This window comes from Harpia harpyja, chromosome 1 (assembly GCF_026419915.1).
Source record: "Harpia harpyja isolate bHarHar1 chromosome 1, bHarHar1 primary haplotype, whole genome shotgun sequence".
Lineage (NCBI taxonomy): Eukaryota > Metazoa > Chordata > Aves > Accipitriformes > Accipitridae > Harpia > Harpia harpyja.
In genome coordinates, this window is record NC_068940.1 from 55,589,193 (window position 1) to 55,613,375 (window position 24,183).

The 24,183-nt window shown below is 42.7% G+C and overlaps 1 protein-coding gene across 3 annotated transcripts in view; it reads right to left on the minus strand.

Annotated features, from left to right (window-relative positions):
• CNTNAP2 (contactin associated protein 2) overlaps nt 1-24,183 on the minus strand; it is a 1,249,274-nt gene that overhangs the window by 404,475 nt on the left and 820,616 nt on the right. For all 3 annotated transcript variants that reach the window (XM_052795237.1, XM_052795244.1, XM_052795253.1), the window contains one exon: nt 17,379-17,485. In XM_052795237.1, the coding sequence (XP_052651197.1) occupies nt 17,379-17,485 (107 nt within the window). The remainder of the gene's footprint in view (nt 1-17,378; nt 17,486-24,183) is intronic.

Consider the following 24,183-nt stretch of genomic DNA (forward strand, 5'->3'; position numbering starts at 1 on the left):
TATCACAATGCTGCTTTCTGCAGAAGGCCCAATTCTGGAATCCAAGATTTGTTCATGCAAGATGCTGCTGACTGAAACATCACTGAAACATCACTGGCAAACATTCAGAAATGTCAAGGTGATAGTTTGTCACAGCCTTGCACACAAATCCCCACAGGACAACTGAAAGGGAGACAGTTTTGTGCCAAGTCTTCTCAAAATACAGGACATTTCTGACTAGGCTGTATCTTCCACTTGAAGTGTATTAAAAAGCAGCGTTCTTCCTGCCTTTTGAACAGAATATTCTTTCACAAGAATGTCTTACATCATAATACAGTTTCTGAGCACAAAACTATTTATGGTTCTTCCGTATCTTCACAATGGAGAAAATCATGTAAGAAATATGCTTATATGCTTAAGCTCAGAAAGATTATGTAGAAAGGATTTGGTAGACCCTCGCACACACAAGGACAATGCAATATTTAAATGCTAAAAAAAGAATTTGTTCTGGACTTAAGGGTTGAATAGGTTGGGAACACAGTACTAAATCCACTCAGATATGATGTGCCCATCAACTTAGCTTAAATTATCAAAGTTCTAAGTATAGCGAATTTATTACCTATTTGAAAAAATGAATATCTTGTGTCTTCCCCCTCCCCCATCTTTTAACAATTGAGAACTAAATTTAAACAACTAAAAGTGTCCTTTCATTATTAGTACTGGGTGCATAACCCTGTCATACTGGGCATTTCCCCCTTCAGTTATATCAAATCATCGCCATTATTTAATCACATTGAAAGTCCCCATAATTTGTCTGATAGCCTGGTATGACAGAAATGATAAATCTTTCCTATATATTTTACTACATATTTCGCACAAGAAATCAAAACTTAAATTTAACATCAAAAATTTGTTTAAAAACATAATACCATTTCACTGGGAAAAAGAAACTTACACTGAGTGATTTTTAAAAACTTCTAAGGAACTCTTTGAGCATACAAAGGCTGAAAGCCATCAATAGTAAGAACAATAACAGTTATGAACAGAGATGCACAAGTCAGAGACACAGATGTATCTCGTCAGAAAGAATTTTCTAAGGTATCATATCTGTGGTCCTCTGTCACTCCAACAGAGGCTTCTTCCTACAGAGTTTGAAAATGAAATGCGAATTTATAAGGTTCACTGGTTGTCTTACCGACATCCAAGTAACAAGAACAGAGGACTAAAGAAAGAAGAGGGAAGCAACAGGTTTTAATTTACTGATTCAAAATAGATTTTAATTGGTGTTTTTAATAAAGATCTGCTTTTCCTTATAAAGATAACAAGGCTCAGTGCTGACAGGACTAAATGTTATTAGCCTGGCTGTAATAAAGCTGCCACAGGAGTTAATGAGAGCTCTCAACAAATAATGGGAATAGAGCTGAACGCTAGGTTTTGTGGTAGGTTGCAAAGTCTTTCATTTCTTATCCCAAGTTACTAGTTCAAATAGAGTCTCACCAAGTAGAGGACAAAAGCCACTCCTTACCATGGACTATTTAGTGAGCTATGCAAGACATGTTAGGCGTTTCAGTCTATACTCTAAATGGGAGGCATGCCTACTCTCACACGTAAAGGCCACTGCTGGTTGGTTTTAAATAAACTGCCGAGATGACAATGGCAGTGAAGTCAGAAATTGAACTGGCATGGAGGCTCATCTGAGACACAACTGAGGTGTTGCTCATGTTGCCAGTGGCAATATGATCCTCCTAGGACCTAGTGACAAGATCTCATCTTCTGTGACCATACCTGGTGTGAGAGACTGAAAGAGTTAATGTGTCAAACACGGTGGTGGAGCAAGTTCTGCCTAATGACGAACTCTGCATAACAACAAACCCCGCATAGCAAGGAACCACAGGTGAAAAGAAGCCAATCAGCACAGGACATCAGCAACAGGACAGGGAGGGTGTGCGGAGGGTGTGCAGCTCCCTGTTCTGATCTGCTGTTCTGATATGCCAGGGCACCTCACCCTGCATGGCCAAAGATCAAACAACGGTCATGTCCGCAGGGAAGGAGAAATTACTCCCCAAATGACCCCTAAGCCCACTGACCCATTTCCCGAAGGTTCTGAAAGCACAAACCACACGACACCTAATTAGCCTAATGAGTTTGAGTGCCCGCCCAAAGGAGGGGCAAGAAGATGATAAAAGGGCACGAATTGAAGCCCCATGTGCGCGCACACCCACTGGAACCGGACCTTTAGACTGAACGGACCAACGCTGGACCCAGGACTGGTGAAATCTTTCTCTTTTCTTTTCCTCTTCCTCTCTCTGTCTCGCTTTCTCTCTCCTTTTCCATAATCCTTACACCTCATCCCTTTAGACACAAAACCACTGACCAAGTCTGGGGCTAGGAGTGGATCCGGCTGCTGCTAGGCCCTTCTCTGAGAAGGAGTCTAGAAAGCAAGGGGGTCCACTCTGAACCTCATGACTCAATGGGAGGGCTCTCCTTATTCCCTGAATTGATGTATGTGGTTACCACAGGTTACACAGCTCACTGAGGTAGTTTCATGCCAATTCCTGTTGTGAGAAACCCCACCACTTACTGTTATGCCTCCCAAGTTCAGTTTGCTTCTGCCATGAATAAAATGTTTAACTGATAATTTGGTGTCGTTTCACCTTAATTTAGCCTGTGGCAATTTCAAACTCGACATGACTCCCTGGGCTGTCCAGCCCGGGTGGTGACACCCAGAGATGCACTCTGTGGTCTCATATAGTAGCTAGCCCAACAGATCTAATTTGCTCTGAGAAAGTTGTGCACACAGGAGATCCAAGGATGAGCTATGCTTAAGAGTGAAGTGTGTTTCCTGCAAAGGAAATGAGCAAGTAGCAGGAGAATCCCAGGACAATGTTTGTTTCATATTAAGCGTTAGAAGTGACAAGCAGTGTAGACGTGCACACAAACCCAATGTGGGTATGTCCTGGGCCAACAGTGAGAGTAACCTCATTTGATCTTCAAACCCTTGTAAGAGTGTGACACTTGCCTGGCACAGCATAACTCACTGGAGCATCCAGGAACACTCTGCGCAGAGGAAGCAATGCTTTAAAGCTAGCATCTCTGTGCATTTTTAAGTGTTATCTGCAATACATTGCTCCCTCCACTTCTCTGGAATCTAAGCAGAATCTTAAGTTAAAAGTATACAAAAAAAAAAGAAAGAAAGAAAGAAGAGACAAATCTTTGGACATTTCTACAGGTATTATGTCTTTTTAGGAAGCAGCAGGAGCTGCTCTGCAAGGGGGATGAGTCAGGAGCTGCAGACGACCCCTGCACAGGCTGTGCCCTCACTGACAGGGTGCCATCCCACCATCCTGCTGTCCCCAGGCTGGGTCAGGGCAGGGTTGACAGCCCAGGAGACCATCAGGCAAGGTGAGGTAACAGGCCAGGTGCAGGTACCATTCGGGAAGCCCAGCCAGGACAGCAGGAGACAGGAGAGCTGAGGGCAGGACAGCATGCCCCAGTTCCAGCCGCAACGAGCCCTCCAAACGCATGGGCAGATGGGGTGGGGAGTAGACCTAGTTGTGCTATTGGGCAATTAAGGCCTAATAGTGCTCTCGGGGTCCTCAGCCTCTGTTGTGCAAAAACTTATCATCTGCCTGACCCATCCAGTCAAGCCTTCAAGCACTACTTCTTTAAATCCCAGATATAAAAGGAGACATTTACCAGTGACTCACCTACAGGTTTATTAAAAATCGAAATGGAAAGTGACTGGTAGGAGATATTCTGAGGAAACAGCTAAATCCAAGACTAACTCAGCAGTCCAGCTGATGCACAGAGTAATTTTAAATGGAACAAGAAGAATTTGGATGTCTTGTTAGACATGTGACAGAGACTTGGCTATGATTTTTTTTTTTTCTGTTACCTTTTATGGGGAGAAATTCTTATATGGGGGATTTGTCAAAACCTAACTTAGAAAATATTTATAATACCATTTGGAAGGACATTCTGTGTAAGCTTATATACATCTTAGAAATATTTGCACTTGACATAACATATAATCTTCGCTACTGGGAATTACATATGTAAAGTGAGGGCCAAAACATCAAATGGCACACTAGGATTTTTGTCATAATTGTATCTGAAAAGAATTTATAAACTGTTTAGTTCCTTCATCTCACAGGAAAAGACTAAATAGGGTTTATAAAGAAGACATGTATGGTAATATGCACCCAAACTTTAGTAGGTTCCTTTAGTAGGTTCTACATCCTTGGGAGCAGAGGATGTGAAAGAAAACTAATCACTGGAGGATCCTTTGAGAGTCTGAATAAAAACTAATATGAGGAAAGCCCAACTGGCATAAACACCTCTCTTTTACTCACTCCTTCTTCAGCAAGCTAGCAAACATTCAGCATTTTATTGCCCAGCAAGCTAGGATGTCCTTCCCACTTTTCCTGAGAAACTTCAACTCTTCCTCAAAGACTGTTCAAATTTCACTTCAGTACCTTTCATTGGGAAGTTGCACATTTGGGGTTTTTTTCCTTTTCATTTTTTCCTTTTTTTTTTTTTATATTTATTCTTCCAATTTTAAGGAGAGTACTTAAGGAACAGGATAGGAACAATACCTTAAAAATGTACTAGAGAAAAGTAGTTCTCTCCAATTTTATCCTCTTGGATACATTTTTGTTTGATTCTTCTTTCTTAAGGCAGAGCTATATCAACATACAGTTAGGTTTTACTTACAGGTCCTAGAAACTCTATTCTGGTTTTGATGTTGAAGGTTGCATATTGTACTTGAAACATAAAACCAGTTTCTATCAACATCAAATCCTTAATGACATAAATCCAAGTCTCTTTCTCAGCACAGATGAGACAACTCTAGTCTACAGCTGGTAGTATTGACCATCAAATTATTACACCTTCTCCATATGGACCTGAGAGTTAATAATCAAAGGTTGTGATATACTGAGGAAAAATACTTCAATATGTTACAGTTCCCTTAAACAGATGTCTTGCTAGGTACAGCAAGGTCAATTCTACTGCTCTGGAAGTTGGCGGGTGGGGAAATTACTTGCTGTTTGCTACCTTATTTTTCAAATAGAATAGAATAGAATAGGTATTCAGGGTACCAGGGAGAAGAGATCAGCACCTCCCTCTCCACGTCCCCTCCTCAGGAAGCTGTCGAGAGCAGTGAGGTCGCCCCTCAGCCTCCTTTTCTCCAAACTAGACAAACCCCATGTCCTCAGCTGCTCCTCAGAGGACATGCCTTCCAGCCCCTCACCAGTTTTGCTGCCCTCCTTTGGATACATTCAAGTACCATAACATCCTTTTTAAATGGTGGGGCCCAATTCACGGGATTGCATTCCTGTACTGTGTTCCCACACATTACAGGAATGGAATTAGTATAGCCATGGCTAATTATTTCAGGATGTGCTATTTCCACATGCATTTGCCTTGTGGGGTCCTTTGCAAAGAGCAAAGCATGGTCTTAAAATGCACGGGCTACAAGTTTGTTTTCAAGTGTAACTCAAAACTTAGGTTTTAGCTGGTTTTCATAGTTTCTGTTATAAATTAAAGAAAAAATTCCTTTGTATCTGACGACATCATCAGTAATTTCATCACACTGACATTGTTAGGTGGGCGTATAAAAATTAAAATCTTCAGTCCTTCTTTGCAGCTGTCTTCCAGGCACGTAAGGACTCTTAAAGACAGGCAGTTGCCTTTTAGTGTCAGATGGACACCAGCCAACTCCTTACCCCTATCAGCATTACCAGTAACAACATTCCTCTTCACTAAAGGCCTGCAGGATTCATTTAAAAACTCAGTAACCTTTATTCACACTCCGGGAGAGTAAAGCATATGCCCACAGACAGCAGTGCTACAAACCACATTGCACTGACCCAACAGTGTTTTGTCTCTTGTCGCTTTTTCAGCGCCTGGGCTGATTTGGCACTTTCTCGAATTAAAGGTCCAAAATGGAAGTTCAGTTAATGCCAGCTGTGGTTATTTTCTTTCCTAGGGGGCAGACATCCATTTTGAAAGCGACTAGGTGGACACCACCAGCTTCATGTTCAGAGCCCACCCAGCCAGCCTGTCTGTTGCTCAGCTGGCCAGTGGAGGGCTGGATCTGCTGGTCGTGACTGCGTGGAGCTGGACTCCAGCAGGCTACTGATGGGTGAAAGCCTCATTAATGCATCTCTCAGGCTCTACCCTTCATGCTTTGATGCCATCAAATGTCTGAAACAGTGAAGCTCATGCTCAGGTCTTTTGAATTTAGATTGTAGTGAACCATCGTTCAAGACATGTAGGCTTCCTGCCTTCTCTAAAAGATACATTCATTGTCCACATCATATTCTGGATTTCATGGCATCCACAAACCAGGAAAAGCTGTATCTCATGGTATGTTTCTATGGCCCCCATACTCCATACCAGCTGAAGCTCTGACAGAAGAGAGAGCCCCTCCATCAATAAGCCACGCGTGTGACGAACTGCAGGTAACACAACCTTAGGTGGAGCACCATGAGTTTCCGCTCCAGTTTGGAAACATTGGAGTAAGCAAGCATTCCTGGAGGCATGAGTAGATCACAGGGTGACTGTGAGCCTTGAAAGAGATACAAGCAAATGCATTCTTGTGTGTCAGGCAAGATATTTCCATAGGAAAGGCAAGTATTGTGCAAAGCCCTGGTGAGAACTCACGTGCACCCCTAAGGACATTTCTCATTCCTCAGGTTCAAGAAGGATACATTCTGTCTGGGATGAAGGCAAATCAAGCAGTTGATTAGGGGCATGGAGGGCCTACAGAAGGAGTTGACTAGAAGCAGCAAGAGAAAGGCTGAGAGGGCTGCCACCACTTTCTTGAAAGATATCAAGGGTGAAAGCCAAAGGAGGAAAAGAGCTACTGAAGTACAAGGAAAAAGATGGTCAAGAACACAAAACAACTTGGGACTTCTTTCCAAGAAGAAGACCTCACCATAAGCAGGGTAGTAGCAAATGTCACTTGGTGCATTTGTAAGGAATGGTGAGGAAATCCTGCATGTTCTCTACATCTCTGCAAAGTTCATGCAGAGGGAACCAAAAGCCTTTCTTTCACCTCTGGCATCCCCACATCTAAAGGAATGTATATGGTATAAAAGCCCTTCTTTACATAGCCTGGAAGTCCAGACGGATTTGCAGGGACACCCAGCAGCTGGCCCAGTGCATGGCCACCAAGGGCAGGAACAGCCCCCTGGGCCTCCTGGGCACAGGGACAGCCCCCGGGGCCAGCACCCCAAAGGCCTTCCTCCGAAGGATGCTGGGCGGAGGGACTGCGCGTGGGGGGCCCCGTCACGCCGGTGTCACAGTGCCAGGGGCAGCCTCCCGTGCCCCGCTGCCAGAGATGGCCCGGGGACAGCCCGAAGACATCCGAGAGGAAGTCCTTGAGGAGCTGGTAGAATTACTTGGAGCGGGCTGAATGAGAAAGACCAGAGGCTGGACCAGCCTGCTGCAGTTTCGCTACTGCAAAACCATCTCCCGGCAGGGCCATGCTGAAAGCCCATCCGATGGATGGAAATCCTGCTTCAACCTTGGGGGAACAGACACAAGCCCTTCAGGAGATGAGAAGAACCACCAAGGCCTGGCAGTGCCCACGGCTATCAGGCCTATTCAGCTGGATAGCCATGGCCAGATAAAGGGAGTGCCTTCCTGAGGAGCACTGCAGAGCTCACCATCCTCATCACCTGCGGAGCCAGGGGCAGCAGCCGTAAGAAATCCAATGCAGAAATGTTGCCAGGGGTCCCAGTGCTTTGGAGTACCCACTGGTGGCCCAAAGGCACAGGAAGGATTCTTGCCCCCAAGGTTGATCAGGCCAGGGGCATTTGGCCACTCTCAGAAGCCCCTGAGATGGCTCCAGGTTGAGGGAGAATAGGGCTTGAGCATCTTCTGGCAGGCGTGACCAGCCTGTGGGACGAGGAGGCAGGTCTTGCTCAAGTGCTCAGGGAATAGCCAATCGCCAGCGCTGGGGTCAGGAAGGAATTTTCCCCCGGGGCAGATTGGCCCTGGGCCCCGGGGGTTTTTTGCCTTCCTCTGCAGCACTGAGCATGACCACTTGTCAGGGCTCCTCCAGTCCGTTTTGGCTAGGTTACTGCCTGCTGCTCATGCACCACTAAGATGACCTCTCGTGCCCTGCAGCTGGGGGGAGGAAGGCTTTTTTTCCCCCACAGTGGGCTAGCAAGTGTCCCCGGGCGTTTTTTGCCTTCCTCTGCAGCACTGAGCATGGCCCCTTGCCAGGGCTGCTTTGGGCCATTGTGGCTAGGTGCCCGCTGCTCATGCTCCACAAAGGTGGCCCTCATGCCCCGCATCCGCGGAGAGGAAGATTTCTGGCTCCCAGGGCAGGCTCCAAGGGATGCCCCAGGGGGTAGCTTCTTGTCCTCTGTAGCACTGAGCACAGTCCCTTGTCAGGACTCCTCTGGGCCCTTTCGGTAGGTCCTTGCCTGCTGCTCTTGCACCTCCAAGGCACTGCTCGTGCCCTGCCTCTCTTGGGCTCTCTTGCCCAGTGCCAGTCTGTAGCGGGAGCGAGTTCTGCTCTTCCCTTGGCTCCATTTCCCCAGGGGTTCTTGCTTGTGCGAAACAGCCTGTGCTTGGAAGGGCTCCAGGCTTGATGCCCTATCAGGAGCTGCCACTTTTCAGATCTCCCTGCATGCAGTACAAGCACTGGGCAGGCACAAGAGTGCTTTTCATGCATCGCTGGCCAAGAAGCACAGCGGCGGGGCAAATTTGGAAGGCAAAAAGTATGCTTGTCATCGATGTGTCAGTTTGGAAAATACCCCAAGGTACCAACACATCTCTTCTTCTTCTTTTGTGTGTGGTCAGTACTGACGCTCATTCTTCAAGTTCTCACTCTTCAGTTCAGGAAACAGGGACTGCTTGGCCTGTATTCTTGGTGCTACTTTCTGTGGCTCTGTGGCTGTCCTTTGCCAGACTGCAAAGGATTTTTTTCAAGCTAAACTGAGGAACGCATCAGCCTGCTCCTGGCTACATGTGTGCATTTTGTTAACGCTTCTGAGAATCAGCTCTGAAACTGATTCAGAAAAATAACATAAAATAAAATAAAATCCTGTTTCCACTTGTAACTTTTCTGATTTGTACCCTTGAAAGTGTTTTTGGAGCTGAAAAACTCGTGGCATTTCAGGCAAATAATGGTCTCGTTACTCGACTCCTCATGAATGCAGGGAGTAGAGTAGAGTAGAATAGAACAGTTTGGCTGGAAGGGACCTACTACGACCATCTAGTCCAACTTCCTGACCACTTCAGGGCTGACCAAAAGTTAAAGCATGGCATTAAGGGTGTTGTCCAAATGCCTTTTAAACACTGACAGTCATGAGGCATCAACCACTTCTCCAGGAAACCTGTACTAGGGTTTGACTGCCCTCTAGGTAAAGAAATGTTTCCTCATGTCAAGTCTGAACCTCCCCTGACGGACGCAGTTTTGAGCCATTCCCATGCGTCCTGGCACTGGGTACCAGGGAGAAGAGATCAGCACCTCCCTCTCCACGTCCTCTCCTCACTAAGCTGTAGAGAGCAGTGAGCCTCCTCCTCTCCAAACTAGACAAACCCAGAGTCCTCAACCACTCCTCAGAGGACATGCCTTCCAGCCCCTTCACCAGCTTTATTGCTCTCTTCTGGATGCATTCAAGTACCTTAACATCTGTTTTAAATGGTGGGGCCCAGAACTGCACACAATACACAAGGTGAGGCCGCACCAGTGCTAAATACAGCGGGAAAATCACCCCTTTTGACCGGCTGGTTCTGCTGTGTTTGATGCACCCCAGTATGCGGTTTGCCCTCTTGGCTGCCAGGGCACACTGCTGACTCTTGTTGAGCCAGTTCTTCACCCAGCGCACCATCTACCTGCTCATGTCACAGTTGGACAACTTGTCCAGAAGGATGCTGTAAGGAACAGTATCAAAAGCCTTACTAATGTCCAGAAAAACTACATCCACTGCCTTCCCTTTATCTGCTAGGTGGATGACCTTATTGTAGGATATTAAATCAGTTAGACAGGACTTTCCCTTTGTGAACCTATGTTGACTGTGCCTGATGGTTGCATTGTCCTTTAAATGCCTTTCAATAGCACCCAGTATGATACACACCACTTTCATCATCAGGTTAGAATCTTTAGACGGGTTTTTCCTGTGTTTTGTCAGTAATGACACTCCACATTCAGATTACCTAGTGAAGAAGACAATTCTGCTGCTGCCTGGAGGCACTCTGGCTGCCTGTACCTTCTCTTGAGAATAATTAGTTCATTTATGCGTCCATAGTTATATGACTTGATTCATGAGAACCTAAACAACCCTACTCTTAGTGGACAGTCTGGCTTACTTCACTCAGATGAGGTTCAACAAGTAAGATAGCCTGCAACAATGCTTATTTTTAATCACAACAGACACCTTTTTTGTAAAAGTGTTTTTCTATTCTTTACTCACATTTTCCCCTTCCCTCTCTTAAACTGTAAGAAAGGAAAAAGCTTCCATACACATAGTCCGTGACTTGTTAAGATAACTCTTTTTCCTGATCAAATAATGCATTAATACACTTGTGAAACTGCAAGGCCTTTCTTTGCCTTTTCTAACAAATCTGTTTGAGATCACAAAGAATAACCGTGTTGATCTCAGAACTCCCCCAGTCTCCAATGAAGTGGAAAACCATATTTTGCTTGTTTGGGATGACTATATATCTGTACAGTTTCTTTTCTTTCTTTCCTAAAGTAAAGTCCAGAGCATATTTTTGCCAAATTATGTATTTGCTTTCTTGCTATGGAACTATTTCCCAAATTGCTGACAGGAAAATATTACTGCCATGCCACCCTTTCCTATTGTCGTGGTTTAACCCCAGCCAGCAACTAAACACCACGCAGCCGCTCACTCACTCCCCCCCACCCAGTGGGATGGGGGAGAAAATCGGGAAAAGAAGCAAAACCCGTGGGTTGAGATAAGAACGGTTTAATAGAACAGAAAAGAAGAAACTAATAATGATAATGATAACACTAATAAAATGACAACAGCAATAATGAAAGAATTGGAATGTACAAATGATACGCAGTGCAATTGCTCACCACCCGCCGACCGACACCCAGCCAGTCCCCCGAGTGGCGAATCCCTGCCCCCCACTTCCCCGTTCCTATACTGGATGGGACGTCACATGGTATGGAATACACCGTTGGCCAGTTTGGGTCAGGTGCCCTGGCTGTGTCCTGTGCCAACTTCTTGTGCCCCTCCAGCTTTCTCACTGGCTGGGCATGAGAAGCTGAAAAATCCTTGACATTAGTCTAAACACTACTGAACAACAACTGAAAACATCAGTGTTATCAACATTCTTCGCTCTGAACTCAAAACATAGCACTGTACCAGCTACTAGGAAGACAGTTAACTCTATCCCAGCTGAAACCAGGACACCTATCTAGACCCTAAATGTAGAAAGCTGTTGTGGTTTAACCCCAGCCAGCAACTAAGCACCACGCAGCTGCTCACTCACTCCCCCCCACCCAGTGGGATGGGGGAGAAAATCGGGAAAAGAAGTAAAACTTGTGGGTTGAGATAAGAATGGTTTAATAGAACAGAAGAAACTAATAATGATAATGATAACACTAATAAAATGACAACAGTAATAATAAAAGGATTGGAATGTACAAATGATGTACAGTGCAATTGCTCACCACCCGCTGATTGACGCCCAGTTATTCCCCGAGCGGCGATCCCCCCGCCCCACTCCCCCCAGTTCCTATACTAGATGGGATGTCACATGGTATGGAATACACCATTGGCCACTTTGGGTCAGCTGCCCTGGCTGTGTCCTGTGCCAACTTCTTGTGCCCCTCCAGCTTTCCTGCTGGCTGGGCATGAGAAGCTGAAAAATCCTTGACTTTAGACTAAACATTACTTAGCAACAACTAAAAACATCAGTGTGTTATCAACATTCTTCGCATACTGAACTCAAAACATAGCACTGTACCAGCTACAAGGAAGACAATTAACTCTATCCCAGCTGAACCAGGACAAAAGTCCAGTGTTTCAGGTGTTTCCTCATTTATGGAAATATTGGAAAATCAGTTATTACAAACTAATAGATAGAGGTCTTGCTGAAGATCACAGCCTATGCAGATTAAATTTGGGTTTCTGATTACTGATTTTGGCAATAATCAGGAATCCAAATTATCATGGCTTCTACAATGTGTGTAACAAATGTTTCTTACTCAAAGTGTGTTTCTAGATACTATTAAACTCATTATTAAAGCAGTATTTCATTTTGGGGAGAAGGTCAATATTCCTGGAAAAAAATATCAATGCCCATTAGACTTCCAGATACACTTAATGTATTTATCATTTCAAGACAAGATTAGTGCTTTATTCTTCATTAACATTGAATCATGTTCCAAAATAAAAGGTAAGATTTATTCACAACAAGCTACGAGGAGACAAAGCCAGAGAATTCAGAGGTCAAGGTCCATTATATGGAAACTAAGAATCACTATATTGTTTCAAATACTTATTTTGAAAAAACTTACATCACATTGCCAATCTAAAAACGTAAAAATTGTGTATGTTCTTTCTCAACAGAGTTTTATTCCCTGTATACTCCGATGCAATTAATGCCTCTTTTAGTGACAAGAGTATGTAAGTTTGTATTTCTCCTACTGCTTTTACAGATCTAACAGGCAACAGATTGTGAGCTGGATGTTAGTCCCTTCTATGGAAAAACTGAAGATTTATAAGCAAACCCTTTCCTGTCCACTATTCTTGAAGGAATAGGGGCTGTACACCTGTAAAAGTAAGGACAGTGTTTGTTTGAAGGTGAATGTAAAAGAAGAATAGAACTTGTCTCTCATGTGAGTAAAAATTGATACAATTAAGATTAATTTTTTAAGTGCAAATTGGGACTTTTTTGCTACTGGAAATCATAAGGAGAAGGCAAATATGATCAAACTAGTTTCTCCTGGCTTTTTGCTAAATCTAACAAAGTGTGTGCAGGAGATGGTAAGTAGATACATCATAGTCATGGTAAACTCTCTAAGTCCTTTACTGTGTTTCTCTTACATACAGATTCTAGAGAAAGCATGCATTCAGCTATATATTAAAAATCTGAGACAAAGAAGCTTCAATGATCATTATTTATGCTGCTACACAATTTGTAAATTTATACCACTCTGTTTCAAAGAAGCTGTAAACACCAGGAAGCACATTAGAGCCTAAAACTAGATGTATAACTCACACAAAGTGCAGCAGAGCAGTGTTACCTGAAGATCATGATGGAGATGAGAAGTAATAAGGTAAATGAGCTCCTGTTCTCAAAGGCTCCAGGAACCATTTACCAATAGACTGGAAAGATATTGCTCTAGCAACAATAGGTAGGCCAGCCTTTGGTAGGCTGTAAAGGTTAATTAGTTGGGGATTAAAATATAGCTGATACAATAAAGCTAGTAAGGATGATACTTACTGTTAATTATAACCCTAATAATTAATTTTAAAATAATTTTGTAACTGTTTCATCACCGTAAATCATTATTTTTAAGTAAATACATTCATTTAGCTTTTAGTCTTGTCTAAAGATGAAATTGATGCTCTAGTCTGATATTTGCCAGGCCACAGCATTCCCTTGGGCACGGAGTATCTGTTCGCCAAAAGGAATCTGGCAGATATTTACCATGCAATGAGAGATACAACTTTCCAGTATTTCTGGTTAATTCACCATTGAGCTCCAGGGACCCAGTTGTAGCTGGATGAAACAAATTATTGTGGAGTAGAGACATCTTTTTCTGTGAATGGCAGCTTAAGCCACTGACAAATAACAAGATAGTGGACACAGAGCTTGGAGATTTTGGTGTGTCTTTGAAATATGAGGAGCCTTCCTGTAAAAATGTCCTATTCTGAAAAGCAAATTATTTCATGATCTTAAAATGGCAAATGTGTGTAATTGATTTACACAATTGGAGAGATAATAAGAATTAAAGTTGTTATTGCAGATTTATTTATTTGAAAAATTTCCTTCTGTAACTGTTTATTTTTGGTTTATAGTTTCTACTATGTCTAAGCTCCAGGACACATATTTCTCCATCTCTCTAGACTTAACTGTTGTTTTCACTATCATACTATAAATATATTATGACCAGACCTGTTTGAAACAAAGCCATTTTGTTTCACAAGAATGTCATGCAAACTTTTTTCTCTGTTTCACTTCAAGGAGTTCATCCCTTGAGTTTGTCTTTGAATTTCAACTACAAAGGAACTTAAAACCATGATCTAAAATTCAGTCAAGGCTGCAAAGCCTTGCCTTGTTTCAGGTCAAAAGCTCAGGAAAGTGTTGAGTTCCTTGACCAAAGCAAAATCAATTCACTGAAAAAAAACCTTCAGTAATGGAATTATCTTGTTCCTATAACTTCAGCAAAAATCAAACTCATTAAAATCATCAGCTATGGAATTATAATATCCACTAATATAGTCTTGACACCAACCTCTTTGAGAAATGCTCTGTTATACCCACCACACAAACATACATTGAGAAAAGATATATAGAATATGTCATAGAATCATGACATCTGCTTAATTTTACAGCCTTTCATACAACCTGCAATGCTGTTTAAAATTGCTTTCAGCTATTTTTATACCACACACCAGTTATCATTCCAACTTCCCTCCTCCCCCAGCATCTCTTCTGTACTACTATTGCCACAAACATCAGAACTCAAAAGCAAAAGGCAGCACACCAATATGTCTGAGTATACACGCACACTGCAAAAGTAGGAAAGGACAGATAGGGTCAGTATCATCATAGCAGAGCTGAGGCCTCAGACCTCAGGACAGTATAACTACAACTTTTGGCAAGCTTCAACAAATCCCCTCATTTGCAGCTGTACCTAATACTGGAACATGCTCTTGTACATACTGATAGCTATTGCCTGCTGAATAAAGGCAGAGTTAAGGTTGTCTCAGTCTACAGCTTGACGCTGTAATTTTGGGGTTTCACTCATTTTTGTGCCATTAAATTCTATACTTCAGAAAGGCATAAGACTTCACATATTCTGACAGGATGTCTATCCATTAAATAACTTTCTGGTCACTATCATTTTGTAAGGAAGAAGACTTCTAAAAGTGCAGCAACACACATGGCAAAAACTAAAATTATGTTCTTTAAAAACAAAACAAAACAAAAGCTTAGCCATCTAAGTTAGAAACTTTGCCTGAATTAAAAAAAGTAAAGGTTCTTGAACAGTGTGTCTCCAAATGACCTGGACAGCTGTAATCCCATACACTTTATCCAGTCCATAGCTAAAGATGGGACAATATACTCCAAATCCCCCCTTTGATACTGCAGTCCAGCAGTGCCTTTTACTTGCCTTATTGCACTGTTTTATCCATAAAAGGCAGGTGAAAATCCTATTAAGAGAGATGTTCATGGCTCCTTGGATTATTATTTCTTTCCTTTGTAATAAATGTGATTTCAGAGAAGCGATGCCATCCGTTTGTCCTTGCTACTTCTCTTTGGGACTCAAGAAGAAAGCTAAACTATATTAGGTTATGTCTTAAAAGCTCATCTGCTCAACCACAAAGAGCACAGACAGACAACGGCAGGAGGGGGAGCCCAAATAATACCCTGCTGGGCCATCCAGTGTCCAGGCAGCAGCAACTGCAGAGTCTGGGATCCAGGGCCAGCCACTGGGCTGACTTGAGTGCCTGAGCTGAGCCACTGGAGGGATCCAACATGTGTGGATATGGATGTTCACTGTTCTCACTAGTGGACATGCACCCTGCTCAGTCAGAGAGGTGAGCAGGATGAGGCCATTGGTGCTGTGTTCATGTGTGTGCTCTATGATCAGTATGGTCAGCCACGTCTATATGTGCATGGGCTCTGCTCTGTGGGCACATCCCTACTGGGAATACATTTACAGCCTTGCTGCTGGTTAGACCTGGGGGAATGCAGCTGCAGCAGTCTCACCTCTGGCAGGCTGTTGGATCTAACATGATACAGTTTCCTCTAATAGATTATAGTTATCTTCAGAGGCTCTCTAGATAAAATATACTTACTTAACTGAGCTTCCATCCCTGCATTTCTGCAGTTAAACATCTTAACAGCCTATCAATCACATGCATAGGAAACATATTTTCCATGTGGCTGTAATAGATCAGCCAAAGCTCTAAAAATATTATACTTTCAGAAAAATATATGAAATTTTTTTCTTTGTTTCACCAAAATACTGCATCACTGTAAATTCTGTGCTTTCTTTCCCAAGATTTCATGCAGCCATGCCATCGCTACGCACATTCACTCTTGGTGGAAAAAGGGCTGCCCATGAAACTTCTCCTCCAAGCATTGGTACTTTAAATATCTTCCTTCAGTAAGCATTCATTTGCCATTTAACTCTTTCAGTTTTACCAGTCCAGTAGCCAGACCATGGAGAAGTTTGCCATTCAATACTTATATATGTATTAATAGTTATTATATGAAATACATTCCCTTTTACATTAATACAATGTTTAAAAATAGAATAGGTTTTTGTTGAAATCCAGAAAACTGTGGATTGTCAAAATTTTCTCATTGATTTGGGGTTTTTTGGGTTAAAAAATGAAAGAATTCTGCAATTATCTTCATAAAATTTTACACAGCTGTAGTTAAGGTAAATAGTAAAGTAATACAAATTTTTAACTGTATAAATACTGGCTTCAAATTTAACTTTTGACCTATTCAGAAGCATTTTTACTCTCTCCTCAATATTAAGAGGTTGTTTGCTAAAGAAAAAAAGGAGAAAAGTAAGGGCTGGATATGTTTTCCGCGTCTTCTAGATATTTTAGAACACACTTCGCAGATGAAAATCCCATTTTTAGCGTACAACAGAAGGAACAGAAGACATAAGCTGCTGACTCAGCATACGTTGTTCAGAACCTATAGGAAGAACAACTGCACCTTTCTTTCTTCTTTCTGTGCTTTAATAGCATAGGGCATGTGGAGCTCATAGGAAATATTCTTATTTGAGAAACTCAAAATAACAGAGTAAATAATTTGATTTTAGAATGGCCAATAATCAGTATATAAAGATGCTTCGGGATTAGCAACCTGAACCAGCATCTCTCTAGCAGCAGTCAGCAGCTCTTCCCAACGGCTTAGGGCAGATTCAGGGTGTCCATTTGAAACTCTAGTGTGCAACTGCTGAGAATACGTTTGCTCAGTACACCCAGCTAAGACAGATGTACTGCTTTGGTCCCTTGCATGGTGCAGCACAATGCTATGTAAATACATCCCTATGTAGATAAGGTGGAGTGTGATTAAGCCAATGCTTCCTTTCAGAAAAGGTTTTAGGATCTTTAACAACCCGAGAGGAAGACTTTGACTTTTTTTCTCAACCAAAAGACACCAGCGTCTTCCCTACTCCACTGCAATTTCAAAACGGCAGGATGGCTTACAGTTATGACAAGTGGCACCGCTGTATCCGGTTCCATCGCAAGTGCACTTGAAGCTGTCCCACGTCTGGGTGCATTTGCCACCATGTTCACAATGATTGGGCACACACCTGTCAGGACGAGATGCAAAGACAAGAAAGAAAAATCTAAATGAGCACCAAGATTTACACATACCTATATTTTGAGCTGCCCAAGCAGTGTATCCTGTCCTTGTCTGGTAATTAATCCTTGTTATTTTAAACAGATTAACAGAATTTATATCTGAACACACAACTGCACAAAAGATGATTCATCAAGGCTCTGCTGCAGCCCTTTTACAAACAGCAAAAAAGCACAATAAAGGAGGAATACATTCACCCATCATAAATTAGGGTTCTAAGCTATGTACGACTGGTACTTAGCTGTCAAAACAAAAAGACATGACAAGTCACACCTCCTCCTGCTGTGCTGGTGGTGTCATGCCTCAAGGACTCCAGTCCCACAATTGACTGAAAGTCAAAGAATGTCAGTGAGTTGCTATTTATCTTTCTATCACCAGCAATGGGATAAAGTGGAGGCAGATTGCCTGCTGGCTAGGATGGAAGTTACTAATGCTGCATTTATAAACAAACAATAGGCTTCAGTATAAAAGCTGTAAAAGCTTTTTCTTCGCAGGGTTTTGTGGCAAGTGTTCACCTTTCTCCCACCCACCTGCTCTTCTTCTCCAGCTACACTGTTGCTGGAGAGTGGAAGGAATACAAAGACAAAGTGGAACCGAAAGACAAGTTATAGCAGAACATATATTTATTGTTTGAAATATTATCTAAATGTGATTTCAAAGATTTGAGTTTGGCCAGTTTCTTTTCTATCAAAGATAGTTAAAAATGGGGATTACCATGTACTTTCACCTTTGACACTATTAAATTTCTTTTCTTTGACAGGGCTTTGAAATATCATTTCAAAGAATCTTTTTTTTTTTTTCTTATTAAATTTGTTACAGTCAGACTCAGTACAGGCTCTGCATTTTTGATCAAGAACTAAAGGAGCTTTTCTTTCATGTTGAGTTGGCCAAATCTAATTTATGAACAACACTTTTTTATTATGACATTAAAAATTAAAATTGAGACCCCCTATTACACAAACAAATTAAAATATTTTCATAAATGCATTACAAATTAAGTATCCTTATCTCTAAAATAAATCTGAGATTCATCATATTCCTGTGATAGTTAACAATATTAAATAACACCCAAGGACAGCTTTCCTTTCCCACGTGGCAATTTATTGGAACTGAAAGTATCTGTGTGAACCCCCTGTAAGCTTACGGTCTCATATCTCCTCAAGTTCCAATTAACAGCATTGGCATACATGACTCAACTACCAAAAATAATCTATGTCACGATACGCATTAGAGACTTGAACATTGTATACTCACATTCATAAAAGATTTTGGGTTTTATGCATGCCAGTACAAGCACCTCAGAATATAGACAATATAGAATCATAGAACCATAGAATCATAGAATCATTTCGGTTGGAAAAGACCTTCAAAATCATCAAGTCCAACCATTAACCATGCCCCCTAAACCATGCCCTGGAGTACCCTGTCCACTCGCTTTTTGAATACCTCCAGGGATGGTGACTCAACCACTTCCCTGGGCAGCCTGTTCCAATGCCTGACAACCCTCTCAGTAAAAAAATTTTTCCTAATATCTAACCTAAATCTCCCTTGCCTCAACTTGAGGCCATTTCCTCTTGTCCTATCTCCAGCCACCTGACAGAAGAGACAATATATATAGATGTGTTACACCCTGTATCAGCCTGTAGTATTCAAGGCTACCCATTCTTTCTTTTTCAAAAAGATCTGAAAATACTGGCTTGGTTAAAAAGAGTGTTTAAAGAAACGTTCTTCTAAAGCAAGAAACAAAGCATTTAAAATTTTTGTTTTCACAATAAAAGAGTGAAACTACCTGAGACAATTATCACAGTTCAATAAATTATGCTTTCAACATCATTTAAGTGAATTCATTTAGTTTTGTAAGTGTGGCAGGCTAAATGAACAGATAGAGCTGATTACCGCTATTCAGCTAATAGGTGATGACTTGATGAATTTGGCTCTCTATGTTAGGGAATGTTTTGACTGTACAGAGCTACACGATTCTGATGACAAGGTGGAGTGCTTATGGGTAAGGATGAGAGGGAAGGCCGATAAGACAACTATTGTGCTGGGAGTCTGTTATAGACCGCCCGACCAGGTTGAAGAGACGGATGAATCGTTCTACAAGCGGCTGGCAGTAGTCTCAGAATCGTGTGCCCTTGTCCTTGTGGGGGACTTTAACTTTCCAGACATCTGCTGGAAATACAACACAACAGTGAGTAAACAATCTAGGAGGTTCCTGGAGTGTGTGGAAGATAGATAACTTCTTGACACAGCTGGTGGGTGAGCCAACCAGGGGAGGAGCCTTGCTAGACCTGTTGTTTACGAACAGGGAAGGACTGGTGGGAGGTGTGATGGTTGGAGGCCGTCTTGGCCTTAGTGACCATGAAATGGTAGAATTTTCAATTCTTGGTGAGGCAAAGAAGGTGGTCAGCAAAACCACCACTATGGACTTCCGGAGGGCTAACTTTGGCCTCTTCAAGGCACTGGTTGAGACAGTCCCTTGGGAGACGGTCCTGAAGGGCAAAGGGGTCCAGGAGGGATGGACATTCTTTAAGAAGGAAATCTTAATGGCTCAGGACCAGGCTATTCCCATGTGCCTCAAGTCGAACCGCCAAGGAAAACGACCGGCCTGGCTGAATGGGGAGCTTTTGCTAGGAGTCAGGAAAAAAAGGAGAGTTTATCATCTCTGGAGGAAAGGGCGGGCAACTTGGGAGGAGTACAGGGATCTTGTTAGATCATACAGAGAGAAAATTAGAAAGGCGAAAGCTCAGCTAGAACTAAATCTGGCCACTATCATAAGGGACAACAAAAAATGTTTTTACAAATATGTTAACAGTAAAAAGAATCCCAAGGAGAATATCTTTCCTTTAATGGATACAGAAGGGAACGTAGCAACCAGTGATGAGGAAAAGGCCAAGGTACTTAATGCCTTCTTTGCCTCAGTCTTTAATAGTAAGTCCAGTCATCCCCAGGGTACTCCATCCCATGAGCTGGAAGGTAAGGATGAAGAGCATAACATACCCCCCTTAATCCAGGAGGAATTAATTAGGGACCTACTACGCCATCTGGACACTCACAAATCTATGGGACCTGATGGGATCCATCCAAGAGTACTGAGGGAACTGGCAGAGGTCCTTGCCAAGCCACTCTCTATCATCTATCAGTGATCCTGGTCAACAGGGGAGGTCCCAGAGGACTGGAGGCTTGCCAATGTGACTCCCATTTATAAGAAGGGTCGGAGGGAGGATCCGGGGAACTACAGGCCTGTCAGCCTGACCTCGGTACCAGGGAAGATTATGGAAAGGTTTGTCTTGAGAGCACTCACATGGCAACTCCAGGAAAAGAGGGGGATCAGGCCCAGTCAGCATGGGTTTACGAAAGGCAGGTCCTGCTTGACCAACCTGATCTCCTTCTACGACCGGGTGACCCGCCTAGTGGATGAGGGAAAGGCTGTTGATGTTATTTTCCTAGACTTCAGCAAGGCCTTTGATACTGTCTCTCATGGCATACTCCTTGAGAAACTGGCATCTCGTGGCCTGGATAAGCGTACTCTTCACTGGGTGAAAAACTGGCTGGATGTTCGAGCCCAGAGGGTTGTGGTGAATGGGGTGAAATCCAGCTGGCGGCGGGTCACAAGTGGTGTTCCCCAGAGCTCGGTGTTGGGCCCCGTTCTGTTTAATATCTTTATTGATGATTTGGATGAGGGGATTGAGTGCACCCTCAGCAAGTTTGCAGACGACACCAAGTTGGGAGGCAGGGTCGATCTGCTTGAGGGTAGGGAGGCTCTACAAAGAGATCTGGACAGGCTGGATCGATGGGCTGAGGCCAATCGTATGAAGCTCAACAAGGCCAAGTGCCGGGTCCTGCACTTCGGTCACGGCAACCCCATGCAGCGCTACAGGCTTGGGGAAGAGTGGCTGGAAAGCTGCCCGGCAGAGAAAGACCTGGGCATGCTGGTTGACAGCCGGCTGGATATGAGCCAGCAGTGTGCCCAGGTGGCCAAGAAGGCCAATGGCATCCTGGCCTGTATCAGAAATAGCATGGCCAGCAGGAACAGGGAGGTGATTGTTCCCCTGTACTCGGCACTGGTGAGGCCGCACCTCGAGTACTGTGTTCAGTTTTGGGCCCCTCACTACAGGAAAGACATTGAGCTGCTGGAGCATGTTCAGAGGAGAGCAACCAAGTTGGTGAGGGGCCTTGAGCACAAGTGTTATGAGGAGCGGGTGAGGGATCTGGGGTTGTTCAGTCTAGAAAAGAGGAGGCTGAGGGGAGACCTTATCGCTCTCTACAACTACCTGAAAGGGGGTTGTAGTGAGGTGGGTGTTGGTCTCTTCTGTCAGGTGTCTGGAGATAGGACAAGAGGAAACGGCCTCAAGTTGAGGCAAGGGAGATTTAGGTTAGATATTAGGAAAAATATGTTTTTTACTGAGAGGGTTGTCAAACTTTAGAACGGGCTGCCCAGGGAAGTGGTTGTGTCACCATCCCTGGAGATATTCAAAAAGCGAGTGGACAGGGTACTCCAGGGCATGGTTTCGAGGGCATAGTTAATGGTTGGACTCGATGATCTCGAAGGTCTTTTCCAACCGAAATGATTCTATGATTCTATGATACTATGACTTTCTGTTTTGTTCTCAACACCACTGTGGCAGTACATCCCCCCTCCCCCCATCATGCCAGCAGGAAACGAAACTTCTCCAGGAAGGGAGAAGGGGAAGGAAACCCTGGAGGCTGCAGGTTGAAATTTGAACTGGCCAATCGAGATGCGCCAGGTACACCGAGGTGACCCTCCTGGCCAATAGAATTAAATGACCACAGGTCAGATTCGACAGGGGTATAAACGGGGTCCCGCCGGAGGACACGTTGGCAGTCCTCCTCGGAGCAGCGGGTCTGCAGTCGGGGACTCCCCCTCGGGCCGGGGCACCGCCCGAGGTAACTCCTCAAGGGAGAGAGCCCTCAGCTTTTAGGTGAGTGATACGCGCGTTTTGAGCCATCACTTTAAATCTTGGGAATTCTTAAGTCGGCCGTGTAGTATTAATTCTCTTTACATCATTGAGCCTGTGGTTTTATAAAATGTTACCGGACTTCTAACTAACTTTTGCTGAAGAATAAATCTGAGTTTTAACACCTGTTGGATTTGGTTAGTCGCGCATCCGTAACAACCACAGAAGAAAAACAAGAGCATACAATAGCACATTTCTAAACATCCAAACAATTAACAATTTATATGAATCCATAGCTGGTGGGTACAAAAGTAGAGAAAGCAGACAGCAGTGACATTTTGAAAAAAATCTCATAGAAGTAACTTTTATTCAAGGATGTAAACATCTACAAAAGTTCCTAAATCTAAACATGGTTTTGTATTTTTTCCAGCCTTTCAAAATAACTGCTTTTGATGTATGTTCAAATGTAAATGAAGAAGAAAATACATTACTCTAAAACTATTTTTCCAATGACCAAACTAAACATTTTTCTGTGTGAATTTTGCCAGCTATTTATATGAAGTCTCACATGTAATGTTAGCAACTAGTTTCACATTTTAGTGCGGTATAACTTTTATTGTAGCGTAACTAGTGAAGATACTGCATTTTTGACTATATAACTGAGGTAAATGACTTAATCTAGGGAAATATGAAAAACAGATATTTATCTGTATCATTTAATGAAGCATATTAAGTCATAAAACCAGAGATATTCAGCAAACTTCTTGATGTTAATTTTACACTTCCAGTATGATGGTTGAACTAGCCTAGTCTGCATCTGCACAATTTTTTACCCATCTGCTTCTCCCTGTTCTAAATATGACGTAGTTAGAAACAGGGAGCAAACAATATGTTAATATTAGTGCTAACTGGATCATTTCCTTAAGTCCTCCCCCCACCCTCAATTTTCTGTTAGTTTATTTTATCAGATAGAATTATAAGATTTATTTCCTATTAAATCCATTAGCACACTTCTTTAACATAATCTGCGGCTCATCTGTCCACTTTTTGGACAAACCTTACCCACTATAATAGAGTTTACAGGAAATTTTAGGTAACCAGAATGTAGAAATTATGAAAAAAACCCTTTTGAATTCAGTAGAGGTATTGAGAGGAATATAATTTCTAACTGTAAACTCTATTATCCTTCAAACACTTTTCTTGCTGTAGAGTGATAGTAAGATACAAATACTGGTAAGATAGAAGGTAACTTGCCTATGTATTTCCGTATATATCTTGCTAAAAAATTTGTATTTTTTAAATTATTTAAGCATATGTAATCATATAGTTTATCTACTTTATGCTTATCATTTAGTATATACACAAAATGTATACACTGAAAACCAACCCATGCTCTATTTGCAGTTCATTTGTATTAAAAGACTGTTTCTAGGCAATTCCATTCTTTAGTCTCCTTTTAGAAATAAGGCTCCATTACATTTAAAAAAAAAAAATTCACTTCAAAACTTCACTTCCCACCTGAACCAGGCTCTGAACTTAGAAGCTGCCATGAAACAGAGAACTGGAAGTAAGTTCTTAGTCACTGAGTTGTGTCCCTTCCCACCGTGGATACCTGTATTTTAAGTACTGCTGCTTACAAAATCTTGCTGACTCTATTTTGAGAACTTTCTTGCTCTATGGCTCCTTCTGAAAGGCAGGTCTAGAACTTCATTGCTTCGAGTGTGATACA